The 24,588-nt window shown below is 40.6% G+C and overlaps 1 protein-coding gene across 1 annotated transcript in view; it reads left to right on the forward strand.

The window, feature by feature from the left end:
• The window catches only part of LOC310931526 (metabotropic glutamate receptor 7-like), a gene marked incomplete at its 3' end in the record, with an annotated part of 146,270 nt that overhangs the window by 94,050 nt on the left and 27,632 nt on the right, over positions 1–24,588 (forward strand). The window contains exons 7-8 of the mRNA XM_083894700.1: positions 10,967–11,106; positions 17,099–18,034. Of these exons, the coding sequence (XP_083750826.1) occupies positions 10,967–11,106; positions 17,099–18,034 (1,076 nt within the window). The remainder of the gene's footprint in view (positions 1–10,966; positions 11,107–17,098; positions 18,035–24,588) is intronic.

The raw sequence follows: 24,588 nt of genomic DNA on the forward strand, positions 1-24,588 counted from the left end.
GAAACATAAACTATCTTTTTTTTTTTTTGCCGTTTTCTAAAAGTTCAATCACCGATCCCTTTTGCTTATTCAACTAAAAATAGGTTTTGTTTTCTCCTTCGTTTATTTTGCGATTCAACACCTTTCTTTTCCTTTGACAGTAGTTGGTAAAAGTGTCAAACATTCAAATGACGATTTCGAAGTTAGCGCAAGAGATAAGCGACTCCTTTTAAATGAAGGCATCGCTTATCTCTTGCGCTAACTGTGAAATAAATAAGGTTTGAAAATGCACGGCTCGGTTCAAATGTCACGGTTCTCTGTGTATGTTTATGATTCAGTTTTGGAGGGTGAATCCGCGCTCGGCGTGCCCGACACAAGAATTATGGTGCCGATCTTCCCCAGCTTCGTCAGAGTCAGGAGGGTAGATTTCTCCAATATCCCTTGGCCTTTTAACAAAAAATTGCTCCAGAGACGTCTGTTTAGCTGATGCGCGCATCACCTGGAGCTGTTTGACTTTCCACATGATGACACAGGAAACTCTCGACAAGATAAAATAAAAAATACATTTTAAAGAAATTATTTTATAGTAAGCTTTGCTTATTAACTCATAGGTATCTGAATATTTATTAGAAAGTCATCCATTAATTATTTGGCTTTTTTTTTTTCAACTGGACATTTTGGCCGCTAACGTAAACCCTGCTCTCCAGGTTTTGTGGATGAAGGCACTGGAGTCTATTATTGAGTTATGTTGAAGTCAATTTATTTAAACATACTTGGCCAAGGAGAACAGAGGCGACATCAAGACAGTCAGGTACACAGCCTGACGCTGCCTTCAATTCTGAAGATCTATCCTCAAGATGACCTTCAACATATTTCATTAGAATCAGGCAGGCAAGCACTCTCTCTGGAATAATCTGCTCTCTGTTTTGGGTCGCTGGAGGCTCTGATCGGCTTCTTAGTGGCGAGGATGAGAATGAACACAGTAGCTTTCTCTTGGAGCCAACCTTGAAACTGGCCGAGTCTGTGCGAATAACATGTTCTTCTAGCCATGGATGCCTCAATGTATCCAATAAATATTTAAAGACTGACCAAGGGTTATAAATTTCCGCTCACAGGTAATGAAAATAACTAAAGGCCACCACGAGTGGTCCTCCATATTAAAATATATGAAAATCAAGATCGGTAATAACCATATTACAGTGCTGAAATCCATCCTCTCATTATGTCCCACACACATTTGCTACGCTAGTACTTGGTGATTACGATGGAAATAAGATGGTTTTATCATCATTTGACTTGACTATTACAAATTCTAACAACACTATTACCATATTGTTACTGTATTACCATTTAAAGTGTATCATTTTTTAAAATAATTGTTTTGTCTTTCCTTGAATGGAAGACGTGTTTCTGTACTCACAGTGTTCTTATTCCGTTTACAGTCCTCTGATTGGCGCAACTGTCTGTTTTTTTATTTTATTTTAATCCAAATGACCAGACCAGACCAATTAAAAAAAAATAAAAATAAAAATCAAAGATGTGGGCAGTGATTCAGAGGTCTGGAATCAGCGTTTGAAGTGTTCTGTAAGCTTTATATAAATAGGCCAAGGCTCAAATCCCATGAAAAGACCAAATGCTTTTGTCAGTCTCTCACTGCATGCTTTCTGACATCCTCTCCCTGTCTGTGGCTTTCACTTGTTCTCACTGAAGTCATAACTCTTTACAAATGGGTCACAAATATCTAAAAAGTCCCCTGGCTCTGAAAAAAACATCAACTGCAACTGCTTTTATCCCACTGCCATAAACATCTTAAACAAGGGAAACTCAATTAGGATGTTACATGTTATAGTTGAACCTTGTCAAAGTACCATTTTCTATCATGTCAAACAATTAAGTTTTTTCTAATTCTGATTCTATTTAGATTTAGAGTTTTAAAACCCATTCATTCACTAAATCAAGGTAATGTGCACTAAACAAGAGGAAACGGTGCAATCGGTGGGGAATGGTTACAGTTGAATATTCAGTTCAAACCCAGCAATCTGTTAGGTGTAATATCGTGCCCATATATCACAGCAAAACAGCTATTTCCTTTTCACACATCCATATGACTCCACACGTGAGTATCTGTGCCTGGCATCGCTCTCTCATTGAGACACTGCAGTGAGACACACAGCAGTTACATACTGTAGTAGGATGTTGCAGCACCATGGACAGCACCAAACCACTACATGTTTGTGTCCTCAACACAAGACATCCTGTGGTTACATGTGAGAATTCGACTGATCCTGAATGATTGTTAAATGATCATTAAATCGGCCGACAACTATTTAACAACAGTTAATAAATAACAGTTTGAGTGATTTCAGTATTGTGAATGTGTTCTTTGCTCCTTTATGAAGTAAGCTGAGTGTTTTTGGTTCATTCAGGAAAATTTTCATCATAATTAACCCTTTAACACCGAGCGTATCGCAGGCAACACGTTTGTGCAAGTGTGTACTTTGCATTACCGTAATTTTAGTGATGGAAATGGTGCTATTGGAAAAATTCCAAGCGGTTTATGAAAGCTGAGAAGTCAAAGCCAACATGTGGTTATTGAGGTAATTTCGCCTAAACTAATTCATCGGTTATAAAAAATGATTTCCCGACTTGGTTGGTTGTAACCTGAAGCTTTAAGTGATTATATTGGACATAGGATGTTGCAGATGGAGCTGCCAGGCAAGAGGAAAAGCGGGAGACCACAGAGAAGGTTCATAGATGTTATGAAGGAGGGCATGAGGGCAGATGGTGTAACAGAAGAGGACACAAAGGATAGGACAAGAAGGAGGCAGAGAGAAGCCAAGAGAAGTAGAATAGCTCTACAAGCAAAAAAAAAACAATTATAATAAATAAATGTTGTTGCCATCTATAAGGTGAACACTTTCAGCAGCAACACTGTGTACAACAGAACTGATTTACAAAAGTCACAATTAAAGATGCAGTGTCACTCACAGATGTGTTATAATATAGGTTTTTAGCAACACAGCAGCTCATGTAAGGCAGATAAATAACACAGGCTTTGCTTACACTGATGTGAACATGTTTTCACTGTTTATGAGATTTGCTGACATAAATGTTTGCTTTTCTATATTTAAAGTACACTATAAGTAGTAACACCATGATGGCCTTGAGCTATAAAAAGTCTGATTTCTTATAAATGTACATTTCATATGTGTTCAGTGGAGCATTCTAACGGTGACTCTTCATAGTTAATAACTAATGTAGAAAAAAAAATGTGGATGCAAACTTCTATTAGTGAGCAAAGAGCTGCCTGCCTTTGTCTATTTCTGTCGCTATGGCAGCATTGCAGAGTTCCAGCAGGCATGAAGCCCTCAGATTTTAAGGTGGAACTAAAGAAACAGAATATATGTAATAATTAGAGCTGTGGTTAGAATTCATGGAGACCTTAACTAAGTGCAGATTCGTGCATGGGATTGGGAAGCTGCTGTTCAATCTGAATAACCATCTGGACTTTTGCTGACTTTTCAGCTTCAGACAATCATTTACCGCGAGGACGGCTGTGACAGAGAAGGTTTATTCCACATGAGTCAAAAATAAGATACCGACCTTCTCTATCTCCTGTCTTACCATTATATTCTCAATCCTTTTTGTTTTTTTTTTTACTGCATGGCGAGTCAATGTTGTTCTCGTGCAGCTGCATCATGCATATCTCACTGCCCCTCTTATTGTATTTCAACTGGAACCGCACACATTATCTAGTGCACGTGCCACAGCTAATGCATGTTTGAGAGTGAAGGAGTGTGGGCTCCTTCGCTGATGTCCCCACTGTGCCCGAGTCACAGAGCTGAGGAGTGAGAGGCAGAAAAAAACGGAGAGAATAATGATGCGAGAGAAACAAGGCAGTGGATCCCCCGGTCCACCCACACTGAGCTCGGTGCAGCACAGCAGCGGTGCACTTTTGTCATGTCTTAGTTCAGAGCCACATGCAAATGCATGAATTTTTCATCTCAGACAGCACGCCCACTAAGGTGTCTACACACATACACACACACTATTTTGTTCCCTTGAAAATAGCTTGCAGAAAATAGAAAGGAATTTAAAATTTGACTTTACAATGTGACACAAAAACCAGTTAATTATTGTCTCTAAAGCTGTAAAATGTGACAAGTTACGAATGACTTATGTCACTTTACTGAAGAGCAATGTGTGTTTGTACAACCAGGTTTTGTGTGTGTGTGTGTGCGTGCTGTGGCATAGAGTATAAGAATAGCAACTGTCACAATTCTTGCCCACAGGAGTCACTACATTCTCAACATCTTTACACGCTCTGTTGACAATCAGAAGTGGCAGTATTGGGACTTTGGTTCTACTTCATTCAAGGCATAAGCAAAACTAAGCGGTAATTAAATCTAGATCCAAATAGTGTTTGATTAAGTGTCATTTGTTTTTGTTCTGTGACCAGCACAAATCGAGTAACAAAGAAAACCTTTTTTTTTCCCCGAATTCCGAACTTTTCTTCTTTTTACAGAATATATGTAAGTTGAAATTTCGATGATTCTGCTCAATGCTTCAAATCACAGTATTGTGGGTCTTAAAACAATAAACTTTGTATTTGAACTTGGATTGTTTGATCGCTGTGAATCTATTCCTAGTTAGGGTGTGGTGATATAACAGTCCAGTGTTTTTGTTGTTTTTTCGGCCAATCAGCTGCTAGTCACAGAGGAAACACATGGCTAATTAATATGCAGCTGCTGCTGCAGAGGCTCCTCACAGTTACTGCTGCTTCAGTGTGTTTTCACCGGACAAGGAAAAACGCAGAAGAATTAAATCGTGGCTGTTACAGTGCAAAACTTGACGGAGGCTTCTGGTCATGCCGACACCGATCTCCCTTCTGCTATGCTAGCAGGCTTTATTGCTAATGCATTAGCATTTAAGCTATCTGACTTTATCGTTAACATATTAGCATTTAACCTAGTTGACTTTATTGCTAACATTTTAGCATTTAAGCGAGCAGATGTCATCGCTACTGGCTAGCATTTAAGCTAGCACACATCATTGTCACAAACTTTCTCCAGAGTTTATGAATACTTGGACATATGGAGGCAAACAGACAGAGTAGTTAATTCTGAGATGATCAAATCAAATTTTATTTATATAGCCCATATAACACAGTTTGTCTCACAGGGCTACATGACATGACATGACCTCTTATAAACCTCCTATCTTCTTATGAGGTGAATGTTCATGTTAATTTGCGTTATGTTAGTGTTAATAGTTAATACTAGGCCGAATTCAACTTAGCGGTCCATAAAGGCTTGTTTCCATGCACCGTTAAACTGTGGTAGTAACTCTATGATGTCTTTTACTTTGACTTCTGTTGTCTGTCACTGTTGTTCCAGTATACAAAGCATGGGATTCATTTATTGAGTGAAGTGTGTCTGACTCAGCACAACACCACTTTAGCTGGTGGCTAGTTGTTAGCATTTTGCAGTTTGAGTACTATTCTGAGTTTTTCCCAACACCCATGAAATTGAAAATCAACCACTGAGCTGATAGAGCATTCATTCAGTCTCTTCACCATTCCACAACTGCATCTGTCTGGATCCAGTGGCTGCTTTAAAGATCCAGTGTGTAACATTTAGGTTTAGGTGTTTTTATTGCTGAAAATTGAAAGGATGGCCCATGAATGTGAAGTGTACAAAACAAATTAAAATAGTTTGTTTCATGCAGTGTTAGAATTTATATGTACTGTGTTATGATGGCTGTCATCTTGCACTACCATGTTTCTACAGCAGCCCAAACAAACAAGCCAGTCAGAGCTTCACGTTAATAAGCACAACATCCTTTCTGAAGGCCACCATAGTTCCCAGACGGGCTTAGAAAAGGGACAGGAAAAGCATCAGTAAAGCAACCAGTAAATGTATGCAATGTGTCTCAAAATGGGCGGAGCATTTTATGAAATAGAAATAAAGTTATATTTCTATTTTAGTTTGAACTACTAGCATCCCTACTACAGCGTTAAGTCTTCTGAACCGACATTTGTTGTGTCACAAAGTCAAAAAGGAAGATTTGGGTGCTTGTTCCACGTGTTTTATTAAAATGGCCCCTCTAGACTGAAACAGTATTTTTTTCCCCCCTCTGCTACCTCTGCCTTTCTTGTTTTACAAGTCTTTTGCCTTGAAACTTTAGTAGAATATTCAATGACAAATGTCCTTGGGATGAAAAAAATTGCAGTGAGATGAAATTCCCTCCTGGCTGAAAGCAAAGGAAAAGGTTCAGTGGCCTTCTCTCCAAAAGCCACAAGCTCTGCTCTAGATACAAAAACAACATGCTCCCAAAAGTGTTTTGGACGTATGCCGCTGGTCCTTCTCTTCACTTTTTATAGCCAGAGCTATTAAAGTACTTAATTCCCAAGCTAAGTGTTATCAGTCTCCCCCCGTCCCATTTGGAAAATGGTATCTCCACTCAGTATGCAGTGCCAAGGTGAATCGACATGAAAAAGGCAGCCGCTTCTCATTCCCTCGCAGTATTGTGTGACTGTAGAAATGACCTCATCAACCATGCAGAGCTCATGTATAAAATAAAGCACAAAGCATTGTTCCCATTAATGCTTTTCAGCATTCACTGCTGCGAGGGAGATCTCACGTTGAGTGACATCTGCATTCACACAGTGGAATTGTATGAGCGGGAGAGAGAGAGCATATCGTGTATTCACATGCACAACATGCACAATTACACATTTTCACAAAACAGTCTTTTTATCCTCATGCATAATGTTTCAGGTGTCCACAGTCCTCTCTGAGCTAATTAGTGGAATCTTGAGGGCTCGGCTTGAGACGAGCTGCTCCACGCTGGGAGCAGATGGAGACCATATGATGCTTTGGCTGACCTGTTTATCCTCGATACATCTCCCGTTGTTGTCCACTGCGTGTCTGAAATGCGGTGCCTTGAACCTGGGGAGGCGTACGTGTATTGTAAACAGCAGTCAATTTCTGATATTAGAGTGCAGCTGAGAGTCCACATATCGAACCATGGTTTTGAATGTGAAAATATGTGTCCTCCTGTGGCCGCTGTGCAGCCACAACGATGAATAGGAAGCAGGTGAGACAGAGCTTTGTGCGTCAGTGGGGAGCTTTGCCGCCGTGCACCTGATTATCATGAAGGTTACAGATGTAGGTCAAAGAACCCGATCAGACCTGCTATTAAAACTTTATATTAGATATACTGCTTAACTTAAACATAACATAACATAATTAATTTTTTTAATAAAAAAAATGTAATGTTGAACATCACATTCAGCCAGGCTTTTAGCAAGGATTTCTTAGAGGGTGTCCATTTTTGTTACTTAACACCTTCACATGATGCGCAGCAATGTGCAAGTTTTGTAGTGGGGTCAACTTGCAAATTTGGTGGAATACAGCCACGTTTTTTTCTGGCTGGGGGGAACTACATGAATGTGTGAGTGGCGGGGGGTGGGGAAGACCAGATCATTTTTAGGTAATATTGTAATTGCACTGATTTTGGACATTATCAACTATAAATGTGTTGCCCACCACGGCCAAAAGGTGCACAAGTCGGCCCAGTGCAAAACAAGTAAAGTGAAAGTGAAATAACAAGAAATGGCTAAAATTCTCCCTAAAGCAGTTTAAGGAGTGCCGCCTACATTGAAATGGCCATATCTTCTTCAAATATTACCAGATTTACATGTCATCGAAATCACACTTTCAGAATCTGTAAATAACTCAAAATGTCCACATATGTCAATAGTGGGAATTAAGCACACTGTTTTCCACAAACAACATCCATTTATAGACCTTTTAAAAGTTTAGGCTTCCTATTATTCCATATAAGGAACCACACAAATTTTGATCTCGGTTTTGACATTTTCTTCAGATTCGTCATGCGCCCCTCTCCCCACTGCAGTTCTCGCCAGTCCCATCAAGTTTTTGTTGTTATTTTTCCCCCGGTACACCAACAGTTATTGCCACCAAAGAAGCCAAAAAACTCTCAAATAATATAATTTATCAGGCGTTCTGTAATTTTTTGCAATCATTGTTAAAAGTTTCAAGCTTATCTGCGTTTTCTTCCCACGAAACAGGGTACAGAGCCGATAACAGTGCCTGACCACTCCATGTCACGGAAAATCCACCGATGTAATATGTGAGCCCGTGATTGCACGAGACTTCTAACATAGAGGAGGTGAAGCGACTGCTTGGAAGGCTTGAATATGCAAATTTGATCACATTCAGCGAAGTTACCGGGGAAAACCCGTAACTAAGAATGCATAATACTCATAATGCTTTATACAATAAAATGGTAAATAATATACTGTCAGGATTCGATCCTACGACCTTACCGGTATAAGTCCACTGGACTATCGCTGATGATGATTTTAAAAAGGGCAAAATAGTCATATCCTAAGGGAAACTGAGGGAACAGTTTACAAACAATTTTTTATTTTTTCCACACCTGACCCTAGCAGGACTCCGTAGGAAACAACGCACATAATGTTTTCGTGTTTTCTGCTTTTGTGTTTGTGTTGTCAGTTAATGTTTTCGTGTTTTCTGCTTTTGTGTTTGCGTTGTCAGTTAATGTTTTCGTGTTTTCTGCTTTTGTGTTTGCGTTGTCAGTTAATGTTTTTGTGTTTTCTGCTTTTGTGTTTGCGTTGTCAGTTAATGTTTTCGTGTTTTCTGCTTTTGTGTTTGCGTTGTCAGTTAATGTTTTCGTGTTTGTGTTGTGAGTTAATGTTTTCGTGTTTTCTGCTTTTGTGTTTCTCGTTGTCAGTTAATGTTTTCGTGTTTTCTGCTTTTGTGTTTGCGTTGTCAGTTAATGTTTTCGTGTTTGTGTTGTGAGTTAATGTTTTCGTGTTTTCTGCTTTTCTGTTTGCGTTGTCAGTTAATGTTTTCGTGTTTTCTGCTTTTGTGTTTCCGTTTTGAGTTAATGTTTTTGTGATTTTGATTTGCGTTTGTGTTTTTCGATTTGCGTTTGTGTTTTTTGTTTTGTGATTTGCGTTTGTGTTTTGCACCTCAGGGCCACCGTAATTATCTCCCGCTTTATCCTCCACCAGAGGGTCGCGGGGGTGGTAACCCAGAGGGGTGCTGTGCCTATCTCAGCTGACATTGACGATAGGCGGGGTACACCCTGGACAGTTCGCCAGTCCATCGCAGGGCCACACATAGAGACAAACAACCATTCACTCACACTCTCACACCTACGGTCAATTTAGAGTGACCATTTCACCTAATTCCCCATATCGCAAGCCGGAGAACCTGGAGAAAACCTACGCACACGCGGGGAGAACATGCAAACTCCTTGCAGAAAGGCCCTTGTTCAGAAGTTGTTCCAAACGGGGCTCGAACCCAGGAATCCAGGTCTTCTTGCTGCAAAGGCGAGAGTGCTAACCACTACACCAACCGTGGGCCCACCGGGGAAAACGCGGGAGGAAAAAATAGGGCGTCTTTAGGGCTTCCTGCCTAAAAGTAGGGCACCCACACCCACACACCCTGCTAGCTAAATGCCTACATTCAACCCATTGTCAAATGAGTTTCCACATTGTTCATTAAGCTGCTCAGCTCCATTTCTCTCTGAGTTGCTCAATATAGTGGTGTAAATGTCTTGTGTCACTGGGCAAATTACCCATGCTGCGCGCAGGAAGTGATTTGTCTTATATCAGCACAGATGGAGGCAACAGCAACATTGTGCCTGTACAGTGAGACTGAAAAGAAACAATTCAGAGGTAAATGTTACTGCCCAAAATACCTGGCCGTTTGGCAGATTGATGGAATAGACACTTCTTATCCCTGTCCGCCTCTGCGCTGCTGCTGTATACACACAAACGCCCCCTCAGTCTAAACCTCAGGTATGAAGGTATTGTTTGACAACCCGTTTTCAGATGCAGGACGCTGTATTATACTGTAAATAATGTTACACAGTTTTAGGCAGAGTAATAACCTCAGCGGCAACAAATATCACCATAAATTAAGCACTGCAGTTTTAACATCCACCCTCAGTGATCCCATCGCATGCAGATTGTGCCAATTACAGCTTTGATAGATACACCACAGCTGTACACGGAAGGAATTAAAAAATATAATTGAACACTCCTAATCCCATCAGCTCCGATCACAAAATCCAAATTCAGAGGTGGTTTGCAGACACGTGAGGCCTTGATGCCAGCTGAGGTCGTCTGACCTGTTGTTGTTTCACAGTATTTTTACACTAATTATAGCAGTGGATTTTTTACTAACGGTAAAAACATTATTTCATCTTACAGGAGCATGGGTAGAGCTTTTATTTACACAACTTCTCACATACATACTGACAGCAGACACAGTCTTTGAAACAGGGGAAGCAAATCAGGTATTAATACATACAGTATATTCTGCCCTCCGCTCTGTCTCCCAATCAATGAAGCCGAGCTTCTGCATGTTTTAATGTGCCATGCTGCTACGGGAATGTAGTCCTTCAGTTGAAACGTAAATACTACAGTACATATTTCACCATTTATTTTATGGCATTTAGACGAAGCAGAGCTTCCTTTGCTGTCTTTGAGCAATCTTCTCTGAGTCAGACTCAGTCAAATCATTATTTTGTTCTCGCTAACAGACCGAATGTCTGTGTTTTTGCATAAAGGCTGCTGGAAACCAGATCTAATCTCATGTAGTCACAGGAGATGCATGCAGGTTGTATTTTAATGCCAGGGTGAGCAGTCGTACTTAACTGTGTCTGCATGCGATTGGATCACTGAGGACGGTGGTCAATACCAGGTCAGAATGGGGCATTTGTGTTTGGAGGTACAGACCCTCACTCTATGGTCTTCTGTGAGGTCCGTATAGGCCACCAGACAATAAGAGGGAAGGCGTTTAAAAGATCATGTTTCCTCTGTTATTGCAAGAGCTTTTACACCCTGACACCTCATTTTTATTGTGTCGTGTCCTTTTGACGCTTGTCCTCTCTGTCCCCCTCTCTCTCTCTCTTTTGCTCTACACAGGCAGCGCCGGCACCTATGTCATGTTTAACAAGAACGGTGATGCTCCTGGACGCTATGACCTGTTCCAGTTTCAGATGACCAATTCCTCCATTCCAGAGTATAAGGTGGTAGGACAGTGGGTGGAATCTCTCCAGCTCAGGGTATGAAAGTGTCTCTGATACCAGGGACACAGATGAATTTAATATGTTGTTTGTACACTTGTATCTAACCAGGATATCTACTCTCAACGATTTACTCGAAGATACTTGAAGACTGTTTTCCAAAATTGAAATCTCTTTTGTGACGAAGGGGTGCACATCATTTGCATCTCAAATGCAGAGAGAGCTCAGCTGCAGACAAGCTCTTATTTCAGTCTAATTGATGTATTTCAGATGCAGAAAACAAATCTGTTTGTGCAATTTAGCAAGAAAACTGAAGTGTTACCCTTTACTCGGGAGAGGAGTCTTTCAGAATTCTTCAGGTGTTGCGTTTTCCTCCAGCTGTAAATGTAAAAAACATGCTCAGGCAACCATTTGAGTTGATGTGTTGCTTGCTTTTCTAATTTCATCCATTTTTTCATTCATCATTCAACATAAAGTTACTTTGAGACTTAATTCCTTGAAATAAGTGTTTACAGTTTCCTCAGAGGGTAGCAGTGTCCCAATCACTGCTTTTAAGACAGAAAAAAACATGCAATTAAGCCAGAGGAGGATCAGAGTGTGAAGGATAAAAGGCTGCAATTTTAGTCTGTCACATTTGTATACGATTATAGAAAAGTTTCCTATGTCTCTAACTGTAAAATCATGTTCATTCAGGGCTAAAACATCTGAAAAGAATTAATTTGAACATTAAGATAAAAGAAGGTGGCAAAAAAAGAAACCCAACAGCGAGGTAACGCTGTTGTTGGAGATCACGATTCTCCCACTGCATAGGTTTCACGACTGACTGTGAAGGAGAGTGGGAGGACGCGAAAGAACATGCTTTTAACCCAAGTGTCAGACCATATATGCTCCATATTTGGCAGCAGAGAGCTGCCGAAGATGTTGATGTCGGTAGAAACCAACTCTGAAATACACACCTCCCCTGTTGAAATTGTTGCTTGGCAGCTTACCTCCATTTTTTTTTATTTTTTTTTACTGTACACGATGAAACTCGAAATCTATGATAGAGAGAGAGAAAAAAATACATTTAAAGCACACCCCAGAGTGAAATATAAATCATATGGAAAGCTCTTGGTACTCTACAGGAAAAACGGAAAGGAGTTTGATTTAAAAATAAGTGAAAATGTAATTTCATTTTTGGCATTTTCAAAAGATAGGAGCAGAACCCACAGGGAAGCAGAATGGATGAGCCATTTTTCATTTCATAGACCTTTAAATCACAGTAATTCACAAAAAGTCTTGTCCAATATTAGCAGTACATGCTATCTTAAAAATATACTTCTGCCTCTATAGTAGGATGAACACTGCGCTATAACATCTATGTCTATTGGACTCAGATTAGCGGTCAAAAAAACACAACATTTACATACAGATGAGTTAACATTTGCATAATGGTGCCCCTGCTTTACATGACTCTACGTCAGCTGAGGGATTTTTGATAGCACAGGTGTAACAATGTCTGTGGCTGGAGATTTCTGCCTCATTCTGTTTTTACTGTGATTACAAACCAAATAGCGTCACAATGAAGTCATAATCCAGTGCAGTAAGTATAACTGTGCTCACTAACACATAGACAGGGATAAAATTTAAAGGTTACCCTCGAATGATCATCCTGATACACTTTTACGATCTTCTGCAAGGTTTGGCATAAAAACCATTCCGGCTCAGAAAATCTCAAATTAACTGTAAAATTAACAACTATAGCAAAAAAAAAAAAAAAAAACCTGCGTGAAAACTATGGCAGCCATATGAGTCCAAAGTGTCAAAACTATTGCTTCTGGTTTCCATGGAAACAGAGCTTTTGGTCTCATTACTGTTTCCACACTGTGTGTAATCGGGAGGTTTTCCAGAGAGCACCATTTATTGTCCAAATAACAAATGGCACCTTCATGCCCCCAGATAAATGGCAGATGATAATCTACAGAGACACCACAGAAACAATGCATTTGTCATACAGGTACACACACACACACGCGTCTGTGTTTGTTTGTGTGTGTCTGCAGTTATTGGAAGCTGCCACATTAGGAGGAGGGTATGCTGTTTGTGTCCTTATTACTGCACTCATGATACATGTGATGGTATTTGTACCTGCTGTTTACGTAAAAGAGAGTTATGGTTTTACAGAAAATGACATTGCCAAGCAACAAGCAGTCATTCTTTTTTTAAATATACTGTATAATCACATGAAATGTTAAACTCAATTATTAATATGTTGTAGAGGTGCTAGTATTTGTGTTTTGCACACACAAGACTGTATAAAAAAACATAGGCAAACCCAATGTTGAAGTGCTTGAAATATGGATTCTTTCAAATGACCATTAGGGCTGATTCTACTTGGTAAATTTGCATTTAAGTCTATGTAAAGAAAACTTGATTGATAACATGAATAACAATTTTTCTTAGGAGTTTATTGTCTCATTCACTAGTTTCAGTTTGCATCAACACGGCATGATCCCCATTTTGTATAAATTGTAGTTCTATTTAGAGTCAAGCAGACTAGAAAGCAGGGTATGCTTTTGTGTAAGTGACAGCAGTTGTCACACACTCTGACAGTTTTCACACTCTCAGTAAGCTCCACCCCCTCACTTCTTCAACAGACCCTTCCTCTCACCAAAATGATGGTCTGTTCTGGTTTCCAAAAGCAGAAATGATGCTGAAAAAACTGCCAAATGCAAAGCTTTTAACGAACAGTTAGGGATGGCTCAGTCAGTACCACTTGTATGTGTCTGATACCACACCAATAGCACAACCTTTCATATCTACTCATACCAATATCAGTCCAATAGAGTTTTTAACCTCTTTTATTGGATACAAAGATATTTTTTAAGATGCATGTTCCAAGTAGCTATAATGAGCCTTTTCAAAAACATCGTTCTTTAATTGTCTCGCTGTTTGCAGGTCTTTATAGCATGTTGCATAACAGTAGGGATATTACCAATACTCAATGTCTCTATCAGTCCAATACTGGTCAGAAAAAGGCAAGTTTGAATAATATTGTAATTACCCATAATTATATCCGTGAAAAATGCGGATATTATGGAATCGGTCTCGCGCGTCCGCAGATTTTAGCCGTTAACGCGATAACTGGAAAGGCGTTTGAGATTAAATTTTCTTTTTATTTTATGGGTCACATACCCCCTGTAGATGATCCCTATTGATTTTGAGCTGTCTACCATTATTATTAATTAGTTAATTAATTAATTAATGATATAAAAACCATATTTTCCCTTGTATCTTCCAAAGTATTGCAGGTATTGGCTTCAAATTTTGCATGGGCATCACATACCACCTGAGAAGTATCCCTATCTTTGTAGCTTTATTATTAATCAGCAAATTAATTAATTTATTATGCGAAAAACACATCTTCGGCTTTATCTTCCAGACTGATGGAGATATTGCCTTCAAATTGTGTACAATGATTCATGTAACAACTATCTACAAGTACAATCATTATTACTTTGGCTATGATTGGTAATAGTTACATAATAAGTTAACTGGTTAACTTATTAGTGAACACAGAAAAAATAGTTAAGGCATTTTTTCTTTATTATTGAGCTCATTTGGACACATTGAGGATATCATGGGTTTATTTAGCACTTATTCATAATATTTATTACATTATAATATACATTTATTAATTATCATATAAAAAATAGTTAAGCCTCCATTTCTTTATTAATGCATTGAATGGAAAGTTTGAACATATTGTATGCTTTTTCATGACATTTGGACACTTTGAAGATATGGCAGGTGTGGTTAGCATTTTAATATTCATAATTATTTAACAAGGTATAATAGGTTAACTAGTTTTATTAAAAACTAGAGAGAAATTTATGAGTTCAGGTATTCTGTGTTCAATATCGAGTTTATATGGATACTTTGAACATGTATAAAGTGTAGTCAGCATTATATCATAATATTTAACAGTTATTTTGTTGAATTTATTAATAATTAATTAAAACAGTTAGTGGCAGGTGCGAGTGCATATACTTTGGGTATATTGGAAAGTTGAGGATTGGACAAGTTCGCGGATATACCCCTTGCTGTCGGCCCCCGACAGCGTAGGCTAGTTTGTTAAAATAAATTTGAACACACTACCTCCCTTCGATGCCGTAGCCGATCCCCCAATACTCCTCCACAAACCTCACACTTTTCATGACTTTATGAACACTCTTAATAATTGTTAATTCATCAACAGCTCAGCTAGCATTAGAATATCCGTTATCGGGCTGGGCAATATATAGAACATTTATCGTTAGCGAAATTTACGACGATAATCGGCATCATTTTGCCGTTATCGATATATTTGATAAAATCGAGAAAATGTGTGTCTACACTCAGACGTGTGCAGTCTGTGTAGGCACGGGACTCCACGCCCTCTGTAACAACGGAAAGAGACGCTGAATCTGGCGACTTTTCGACTCCTCCTAGTGACTTTTTTGTTAAATGCGACTAGTGACAAATCTCCCGACACTGTCTGGTGTTATTGGAGACTTTTGTGGTGTTTGGTGCACATGCTTATATCAGGCAAATGGTCAAATATGCAAATTAGGCGATGACGTCATTTAGTAACTTCAAACTTATCATTCATTTATCGTTATCGAGGTGAGCTGCTCAATATATCGTGATATTGATTTGAGGCCATATCGCCTGGCCCTAATCTGTAATACTCAAATCACTGACAGCAGGAGGGAGCTCTAACAGCTTTTAACGAAAATGTAGTCAATTTAGTTCTGCACAGACTACATGAGACCACAGGAGTTTCCCTCATGTAGATTAGTATTTTCAAGGTAATGTCACTACTCACACGGTCACTGTCATATGCTATTAGGAAACCTTACGAGCGCCCCCTGCTTGATACTAAGAGGTACTATTTCAAAATGTGAACTCACACCCCATGATCGATGCTAAAAAGGAAGATGCTTAACCCTACCAGTGGGTTCCACTTAGAACAGACATTATGCTAAGTTTAAGTCATTATGAGACTGGTATCCATTTTCTAAACTCTCATAAGTTAAGCAAAACGTTGAGCTATTCCTTTCAGTCATTAATTGATCTCATATCAAGGTGTAATGCACTCATCATTTTGTGCTACGCTGCTGTGATTTTAATGCAGGCACTTCTCTCGAAAAACACCTTTGAAATGTGTGAGAGCAGCAATTTTACAAGAGATAATAGCAATAAATATGTTGAATAACTTTACTTCTACTCAATTTATGTGTTTTCATGCTGTTTTATTTGTTGAACTCCCCCCTTATTTATTTAGGTTTAATCACTGTCGCTGTGTGTTGCTGTGAAATGATGTACCTTTAAACTTCTGGTGCTTTAAATGTCATGGATCAGTACAATAAATCAAAGGATCTGAGTTTTATGTAAGCTGTTTTATTATTTTCTTTAACTCACAAAATATGTAAGAGTCCTAAAATATTTAATTTTTTTTTTTCCGGAGTCGTACATTAAAACTACAGCTTCAGCTGAAATCATGAAATACCTAAGGGCATTTCAGATTTTGAGATCCGGATAGTCCAACAGTGCATCTGTATTCTGCACTTTTTATTTTTGATGGCAAGATCATAAATAGAAATAGCTCTGCATAGTCTCAATGAGGCATTTTTGCAATCCCAAATCCCATTCTCCTTCCTCCTCATCACATATTTCATACCTCACTGGCTCATGTATTAAAACATAATGTCTTTTGCATTTCACATTACTTTATTTCACTGAACAAAGGTAAGCTCTGTTGCCATGGTGATTTCAATTACTTTAAAGTATTAGAAAATGAAATCCCTCCAAGAGAATGGCTTGAGGAATAGTGTAGGTGAATCTTTTTTGCATTCCTTTAGACTTTTTATTGGATTGTACATTGTTTTTGCATTGTTAATTTGTTGCGTGGTTGTGCTAAATCAGTTGTCAATACTTCAGGCTATTTCTTATCTATGTGTTACTAACCTCTTTTCCTGTGTTGTTTGTCATCTTGCGCTCTCTCTCTCAGCTGGAGGAGCTTCAGTGGCCAGATGGGGAGCAGGATGTGCCCATTTCTGTGTGCAGTCTGCCCTGTAAAACTGGAGAGAGGAAGAAGAGGGTTAAAGGCATGCCATGCTGCTGGCACTGCGAGCTGTGTGATGGCTACCAGTACCAGTATGATGAGACTTCCTGCAGACTGTGCGCCTATAACATGAGGCCCAACCCTAACAGAACCTCCTGCCAGCCCATCCCTATTGTCAAGCTGGAGTGGCACTCTCCCTGGGCGATAATCCCCGTCTTCCTGGCAATGCTTGGTATCATCGCCACCATCTTTGTCATGGCTACCTTCGTACGCTACAATGACACACCTATCGTACGGGCATCAGGCCGAGAGCTCAGCTACGTGCTGCTTACAGGCATCTTCCTGTGTTACATCATCACCTTTCTCATGATCGCCAAGCCTGACGTGGCCGTGTGTGCCTTCAGGAGGATCTTCCTGGGCCTGGGCATGTGCATCAGCTACGCCGCGCTGCTCACCAAGACCAACCGCATCTATCGGATCTTCGAGCAAGGGAAGCAGACGGTCACGGCGCCCCGTTTCATCAGCCCCACCTCCCAGATTGCCATCACTTCTAGTCTGATCTGTGTGCAGCTGCTGGGCGTGCTGGTGTGGTTTGCGGTGGACCCACCGAACACCATCATCGACTATGACGAGCAGAAAACCATCAACCCCATGCTTGCCCGCGGTGTGCTGAAGTGTGACATCACAGACCTGCAGATCATTTGTTCCCTGGGCTACAGCATCCTGCTGATGGTCACCTGCACCATCTATGCCATCAAGACCAGGGACGTACCAGAAGACTTCAACGAAGCAAAGCCCATTGGCTTCACTATGTACACCACATGCATAGTCTGGCTGGCCTTCATCCCAATTTTCTTTGGCACAGCACAGTCAGCAGAGAAGGTGAGTCATTTCTTCTGCTTTCTCTCTCTGTCTCTCTGTCACCACCCTTCCCTTTGTCTCTCTCCCTCCTCTCACTAATTTCCCTTTCATTCCTTCAGCCGTCTTTTTTTATCTTGTCCTAACACATGCACACATGCATAGTTTTGCAAATGCAAAACGAAAATGCAAACAGTACATAAAGAGAGAGAGTGCACGCAAACTCATGCACAAGCGATCATGTAGGCTTAATCTCATGTCATCCTTTACCCTCCATTTTGTGTGTTCATGTGTAAGCGTGTGCCGATTCTTGTTGAGGTAGAGGGTGAAGTGTTAGGGTTAACTGGCCCTTTAAGTAGAACTGTTTTCTTATTTTCTGGTGAGCATGTTCGCAGTTATGCTAACCACAACACAGCTTGTTTGTGGTGTCTTGTACATCACATAAACTGGTCTATTAGTATTCCCAGGTGTTGAGCATGTGAAATCTCTGTCAAAAACATGTTACATCTACTTACATGATGACCTGTCACATTGTTGAAGAGGTGACTCCTGTAACTCAGTACCAAGTGAAAGGGAAAAGCAGTAAGGGCGTAAAAAAAAAAAAGAGAAATTGGACTGTGCCTTAGTGACTATAAACCGGCTGGGTCCTTATTTTAACATGGGTTTGATTTCCAAGGAAACCGACGCTAGGACTACTACGGACAGAAATAGGCACATACAGTAAAGAAGGAGGAAAAGACAATGTGAAACACCAGATTCCTGAAATGCCTGAGGAGTGATACGTATGGGGAGCCCAGGGATCCAGTTGCCATTATCTTAGCGCTCTCATGCCTAAGGCTCAACATATACTGTTATGACTTATTCTGCAGAAATAGACAAGCGAATGGAAGAAGATGATGATGCGGGAGGAGGCAGGCAGGAAGAAATGGAGGGGGTAAATAGAAGCTGGATTCAACACATTCCATCTCCTGACAGCCGCGCTCCACTCAACAAAGCATTTGACATTGGGTGCTACTGGAGTTGATTGAGAATATGACATCTTGACCTTCTGCGCTAGTCATTGCTTATCTCACCAGCGCTGGGCAGAATACAGATGGATTCATGTGCTGGACTCATAAACTGCGCGTGCTGCTTGGCAGGCCGTGCATACAAGACAGAGCAGAGGGGAAGTTTTCCACTGACAGAACATCGATGCTGACAGGAAAGTGCTACTCCTAACCTTTTGAGAGTCACACCGTTCAATACCCTTCCTGCTAAGCTACCGCCTGAGATGGATCAGAAACTGATTTTCTTCATCTCAGTTTGCGGCTGATTTCATAGATGAATTACACCCTCGGCAGCGATTAGGAGTTCATTATGTTACTCGCGGTGACGAGTGAGACGGTAATGTGTTTACGTTTCCCCCTTTATGCAGTTAACTATTTCTTCACACCAGCTCCTGCCTCACTCAACCTCAGTTCACATCGCTTTTCCTGATGTAATGGCCTTCATGGGCACATTGCTGCTCGCTCCCCAGCCACTGCGGGTGAGAAGTGCTTTTTGCTTGTCTTTGGAACATCCTTAGCAAAAGCTGCACTGTAGTTAAAGTGAAGTGAAGCTATATTATCCATCATTTTTAGCTTACTTATGTGGAATCTTTCAACACGTATTGCTCACATCTGTTTCTGCCTAAGCTTTATTCACTAGGCAATATAATTCCTTCATTAAAGCCAGTCTGCACAAATAGGGTCTACAAAGCCCTTGTAATATTGTAATATTGTAACAAGCACAATTGATCATTATTCAGACCACATGGAATTATTGGTTTGTGTACCTGTTTGTCATTAACAGACACATTGTGCTCAGTGACCATAGACTTAACAAGAGAGACACTGTATGCCGCTGGAGAAGGGATGATAGCTAAAATTGAGACAGTGAGTGAGAGAGAAAATTCTGCCAAAATTCACAGTTCCACTACAGAGTATTTTGGAGCGGAGCTTGGATGAGATCGCCAGTGGGAGGGGGTGTGATTTATTGTTTGAATTTGATCAAAGTACCTTCAGGCCCAAGCTTTAAAGCTGCAGTGCATAACTTTTGGTGTTTTTTTTTCTTGTTTTGTTTTGGTCTGTTTGGTCTTTGTGACCAGAAGCATTATTTGTCTGCTGCAGCCTTCTTCTGAAAGCTCTGACAGGAATTGCCATCAGACTTGACCGAGGGAGCATTTGTGTGTTACAGCAGCAGTGCAGGGGCAGGCGATGACCAGGTATTTTGAGCAGTAGAAATCACGTCTGAAAACCTTTTTTATGTGTCCTTTTTTCTCTTTTTTTCAGTCATAATTCAACCTGTTTGCAGCAGTCTCACTTTACTCGCTTACACACTTTCCTGTGTGCTGCAAGGGAATGTCGACAGCTGATATTAGATCTAAACATTGCCATACTGAGAAGTTCAGAGAGAGTCACGTAAAGCTGAAGGCTTAATCAGCATTGTGACAAATGGTTTGAGATGTTTGACTGCAAGAAGAAACACACAATAAAAATCTCAACTGCATTTTGCAAAAAATCTATTGAAAACATACCAAACATATGAGGATCAATATTTCAATATTTTCCCTTGTTATTTAGTGCTAATTAGAAATAACATTTGACTTGACTGACAATAAAAACAGTCTTTGAATTATGTAAAACTGTAGATGTACATGTTAAGTTAATTTAGTTATAAAATCTGCAAGATAAATCTAACATAATATGTGTAGGATGTAAGTGTTGAAAAACTTAAAGCGGACATATACCGGAAGTTCCAATTAACACTGTTTTTAGTGTGTATCTGCATCATTACCTCGTTTATGAAGCCCTGAAGTTTTGAAACAAACAGTTCAGCCACTGCTCAGAACACTGTGTTTTATTGTAATCTCGGGCTCAGCGAGATCTCCCTTCTGGTTACGTAAACAGCGGTTCTCCTGAACAGCAGATCTTCCTGGTCCGGGCACTAGTCCGGGCACATCCGGTTGCGTACATTGAACCGCAGAAAAAGAATAACGTCCGTTGTGGAGGTGTTTCACGAGCGACAGTGTCTTCTGACTCTGGGTCAAAGTCATAAAAGGGACTGCGGCGGGGAGTCGTGAAGAAGCTATTTTGAAACATTGTTAAAACAATGTTTTGATAATGAGTAGCAGTGCATCCACCGTTCCAGAGGGGGGAGCTGCGCTTCTGAGAGCTGGTGTGCTAAGACACTTCCGGGTATTGGCCAATCACAAGACAGTTGGGAAGGCTCTACTTTGGCTGGCCAATCACAACACACTCTGTCTTCTGGGTGTGAGATTTCAGTCTGAAACACCAACAACTAGGTGGTGTTTGACCATAAAAACAAGTTAATGTATGTAAGTAGACATCCATAACTAACATATATGTGCAACAGGACCACTCTGTGACCTTTAACTTGGGAAAAATAGCTCTAAACCTCTAAATTATATTATTTTGCTGTGTATAGGGTATCAACGGTAGCTCAGTGGCAGAGCACATCGTCATTCAACTCAAAGGTTTTAAGGTTCAATTCCAGGTTCCTCTAGTCTGCTAATGCTAAAAGTGTCCTTGGACAAGACAGTGGGTTTACAGAATGATACTTTGCTGGTTAGATATTAAACAGGGAGGATTTACCGAAAGAGAAGGGTGCTAGCAAGCTAATGCTTTCCACCAAACTTAAACCAATAATCTTGTAGAGAAAAATACCATCATATGCAGTCCTCCCGAAGGTCAGCTCTAGGTATAAGCAAAGAAAGGCCTCCAAAACCCTTTAAATATCCTAACTCTGGGACTCACAGGCAGACTGACAGAGGATTACCAACTGTTAAAAGGAACCCCGGCTATAAAACTTGTAGTTCTTAAAAGATAAATGTTAGTATCAGTTATAATAAATTGATATAAAAAACCTTCTTGATGTCTTCGTTTTTATAAAATTTGTAAAAATAGTTTAACTCGTAGGTCGCCATTGTTGTTTACGTCGCAATGCACTCTGGGTAGTGACGTATAAAGGTTGTACTGGGGGCTTCGGGACCCTGTTGTGACTGTTCAGCATAAACATGTCATCTGTTCAGCCTTTTCAATTTGAACCCGAGCGAAACATACAGGAGGAGGACAGCACTGACAATGTTTCACAAAACGAGCATCAAAATGAAGCGCAAGAAAGACGGGATGAGGCAAGAGTGGGACAAAACCTGTGGTGTACGTGCGGCAACTGCGTCTCCATATATGGATATACAGTGAAGCGGCGACTGCAGACGCGGGTTGTCTGCTCAGGAGAGCATCCAGCGTCTCTTGTCTCTGCCGCTTTTTTTTCACGCGGGCGTTTAGGCTTCTTATGTGGGAGAATTGTCGGACAGGCATTTGGTTTAAGTCTCCGTTTTTATCCGCCCGCTCCGGTGAGGTCTTTTAGCAGCTGTGGTCGACTAAAAGCCTCAAATGCTTCTGGCGAAAAATGTCGAGAACACAGCAGCGGATCTTTAGGAAGTTGTGTCCTTCCACAGGCATCTTCCCACTCCTTTCTCCTCTTCTTGTCAGTGGGAAAGCTGTGTAAACTCACAGCACTTCCCTTGTTGCCTTTCGATAAAAGCCAATCGAAAGTCGACCACAGCTGCTAAAAGACCTCACCGGAGCGGGCGGATACAAACGGAGACTTAAACCAAATGCCTGTCCGACAATTCTCCCACATAAGGAGCCTAAACGCCCGCGTGAAGCGAGTGAAATCCGCGTTAAAAAGCGGCAGAGACAAGAGACGCTGGATGCTCTCCTGAGCAGACAACCCGCGTCTGCAGTCGCCGCTTCACTGTATATCCATATATGGAGACGCAGTTGCCGCACGTACACCACAGGTTTTGTCCCACTCTTGCCTCATCCCGTCTTTCTTGCGCTTCATTTTGATGCTCGTTTTGTGAAACATTGTCAGTGCTGTCCTCCTCCTGTATGTTTCGCTCGGGTTCAAATTGAAAAGGCTGAACAGATGACATGTTTATGCTGAACAGTCACAACAGGGTCCCGAAGCCCCCAGTACAACCTTTATACGTCACTACCCAGAGTGCATTGCGACGTAAACAACAATGGCGACCTACGAGTTAAACTATTTTTACAAATTTTATAAAAACGAAGACATCAAGAAGGTTTTTTATATCAATTTATTATAACTGATACTAACATTTATCTTTTAAGAACTACAAGTCTTATAGCCGGGGTTCCTTTTAACATCTACTTGTTCATGTTCCACATTGTCTCAGTTCAACCAGAGCAGGCTTCACATTGAAGTGCTATTGCAACCCCATACACACATCTTGTAATAGTTTTTTGGGGAAACAAATACAATCAAGCTATTCACAGCCATGTTAAATGTTTTGATCGTACGTCAACACTCGTTCTGATTGGTTAGCTGTCAATTTGTCGATAAAGGGAGCTTGGGAAAATCATGATCCACAATCCAAAAACAATAAAAAGGTGGCCGATATGATCACTGCATTGATTGGACAACTGTTTGATTGACACATTGGACACATTTATATGGAATCAACTCTCTTACCACAGCTTGCCTAATTTAAAAAGACTGAGATAATACAATGCCATTCTCCATGAAAAAAACACTTGCCTGCTTGGTCTCATGTTGTTTTCTTATGAGCGTAGTTTGTATGATGTTATTGTAGTTGTGACTGCATTGAGAGGTGTTTTACCATTTGGTTTTGTCTTTTGTTCCACACCTGTTTTCTCTGTTTTCCCCCCGAGTTGCCAATTCAGAGTGATGTTGAGAGAAGCCATGCGAAAACTGTAACAAAAGATCACAGCACCCGCCTCATGTACACCTGTGTGTGCTCAGTCGACGACTCATCACTCTCAAGTTAATGACTGCGAGAGTCGCCAACATCAACATTCAGCTGCCCTCTGGCTAAGAGACTGACAGAGAGGCCTGTGAATCACATCAGACCTTTAGGCCCTATATCCACATGGAAACAGAACAAAAACAATCTTTTTCTTGCTTGTTTTGAAAAAAGCTTTCTGTAAGCGCAGCACCATTTCAGAAGATGTCTTCATTCACACAAAAATCCCCAGAAAGACTCTGAAAAACTGTAGTTCATATGCCAGGCCATGACGATTAGCAGAGCAGTATTAAAGCTCACATAGAGTGGTCCTGTTGCACATATATGTTAGTTATGGAGGTCTACTTACACACATTAACTTGTTTCTATGGTCAAAAACTTCCTAGTTGCTGTAAACGAGCCGATAGAAATCCTCTTTTCTGACGGTGTTTCCCAGCCGCGAGATTTGAGACTCAACTCTCACACCCAGAAGACAGAGCCTTGTGATTGGCCAGTACCCCGGAAGTGACATTCGGCACACCTGCTCTGAGAAGCGGAGCTCCCCCCTCTGGAACGGTGGATGCACTGCTACTCATTATCAAAACATTGTTTTAACAATTTTTAAAAATAGCTTCTTCACAACTCCCCGCCGCAGTCCCTTTTATGACTTTGACCCAGAATCAGAAGACGCTGTCGCTTGTGAAACACCTCCACAACGGACGTTATTCTTTTGCGGTTCAATGTACGCAACCGGATGTGCCCAGAACAG

The sequence above is a fragment of the Microchirus variegatus genome (genome assembly GCF_963457635.1).
Source record: "Microchirus variegatus genome assembly, chromosome: 9".
NCBI classification, from domain to species: domain Eukaryota; kingdom Metazoa; phylum Chordata; class Actinopteri; order Pleuronectiformes; family Soleidae; genus Microchirus; species Microchirus variegatus.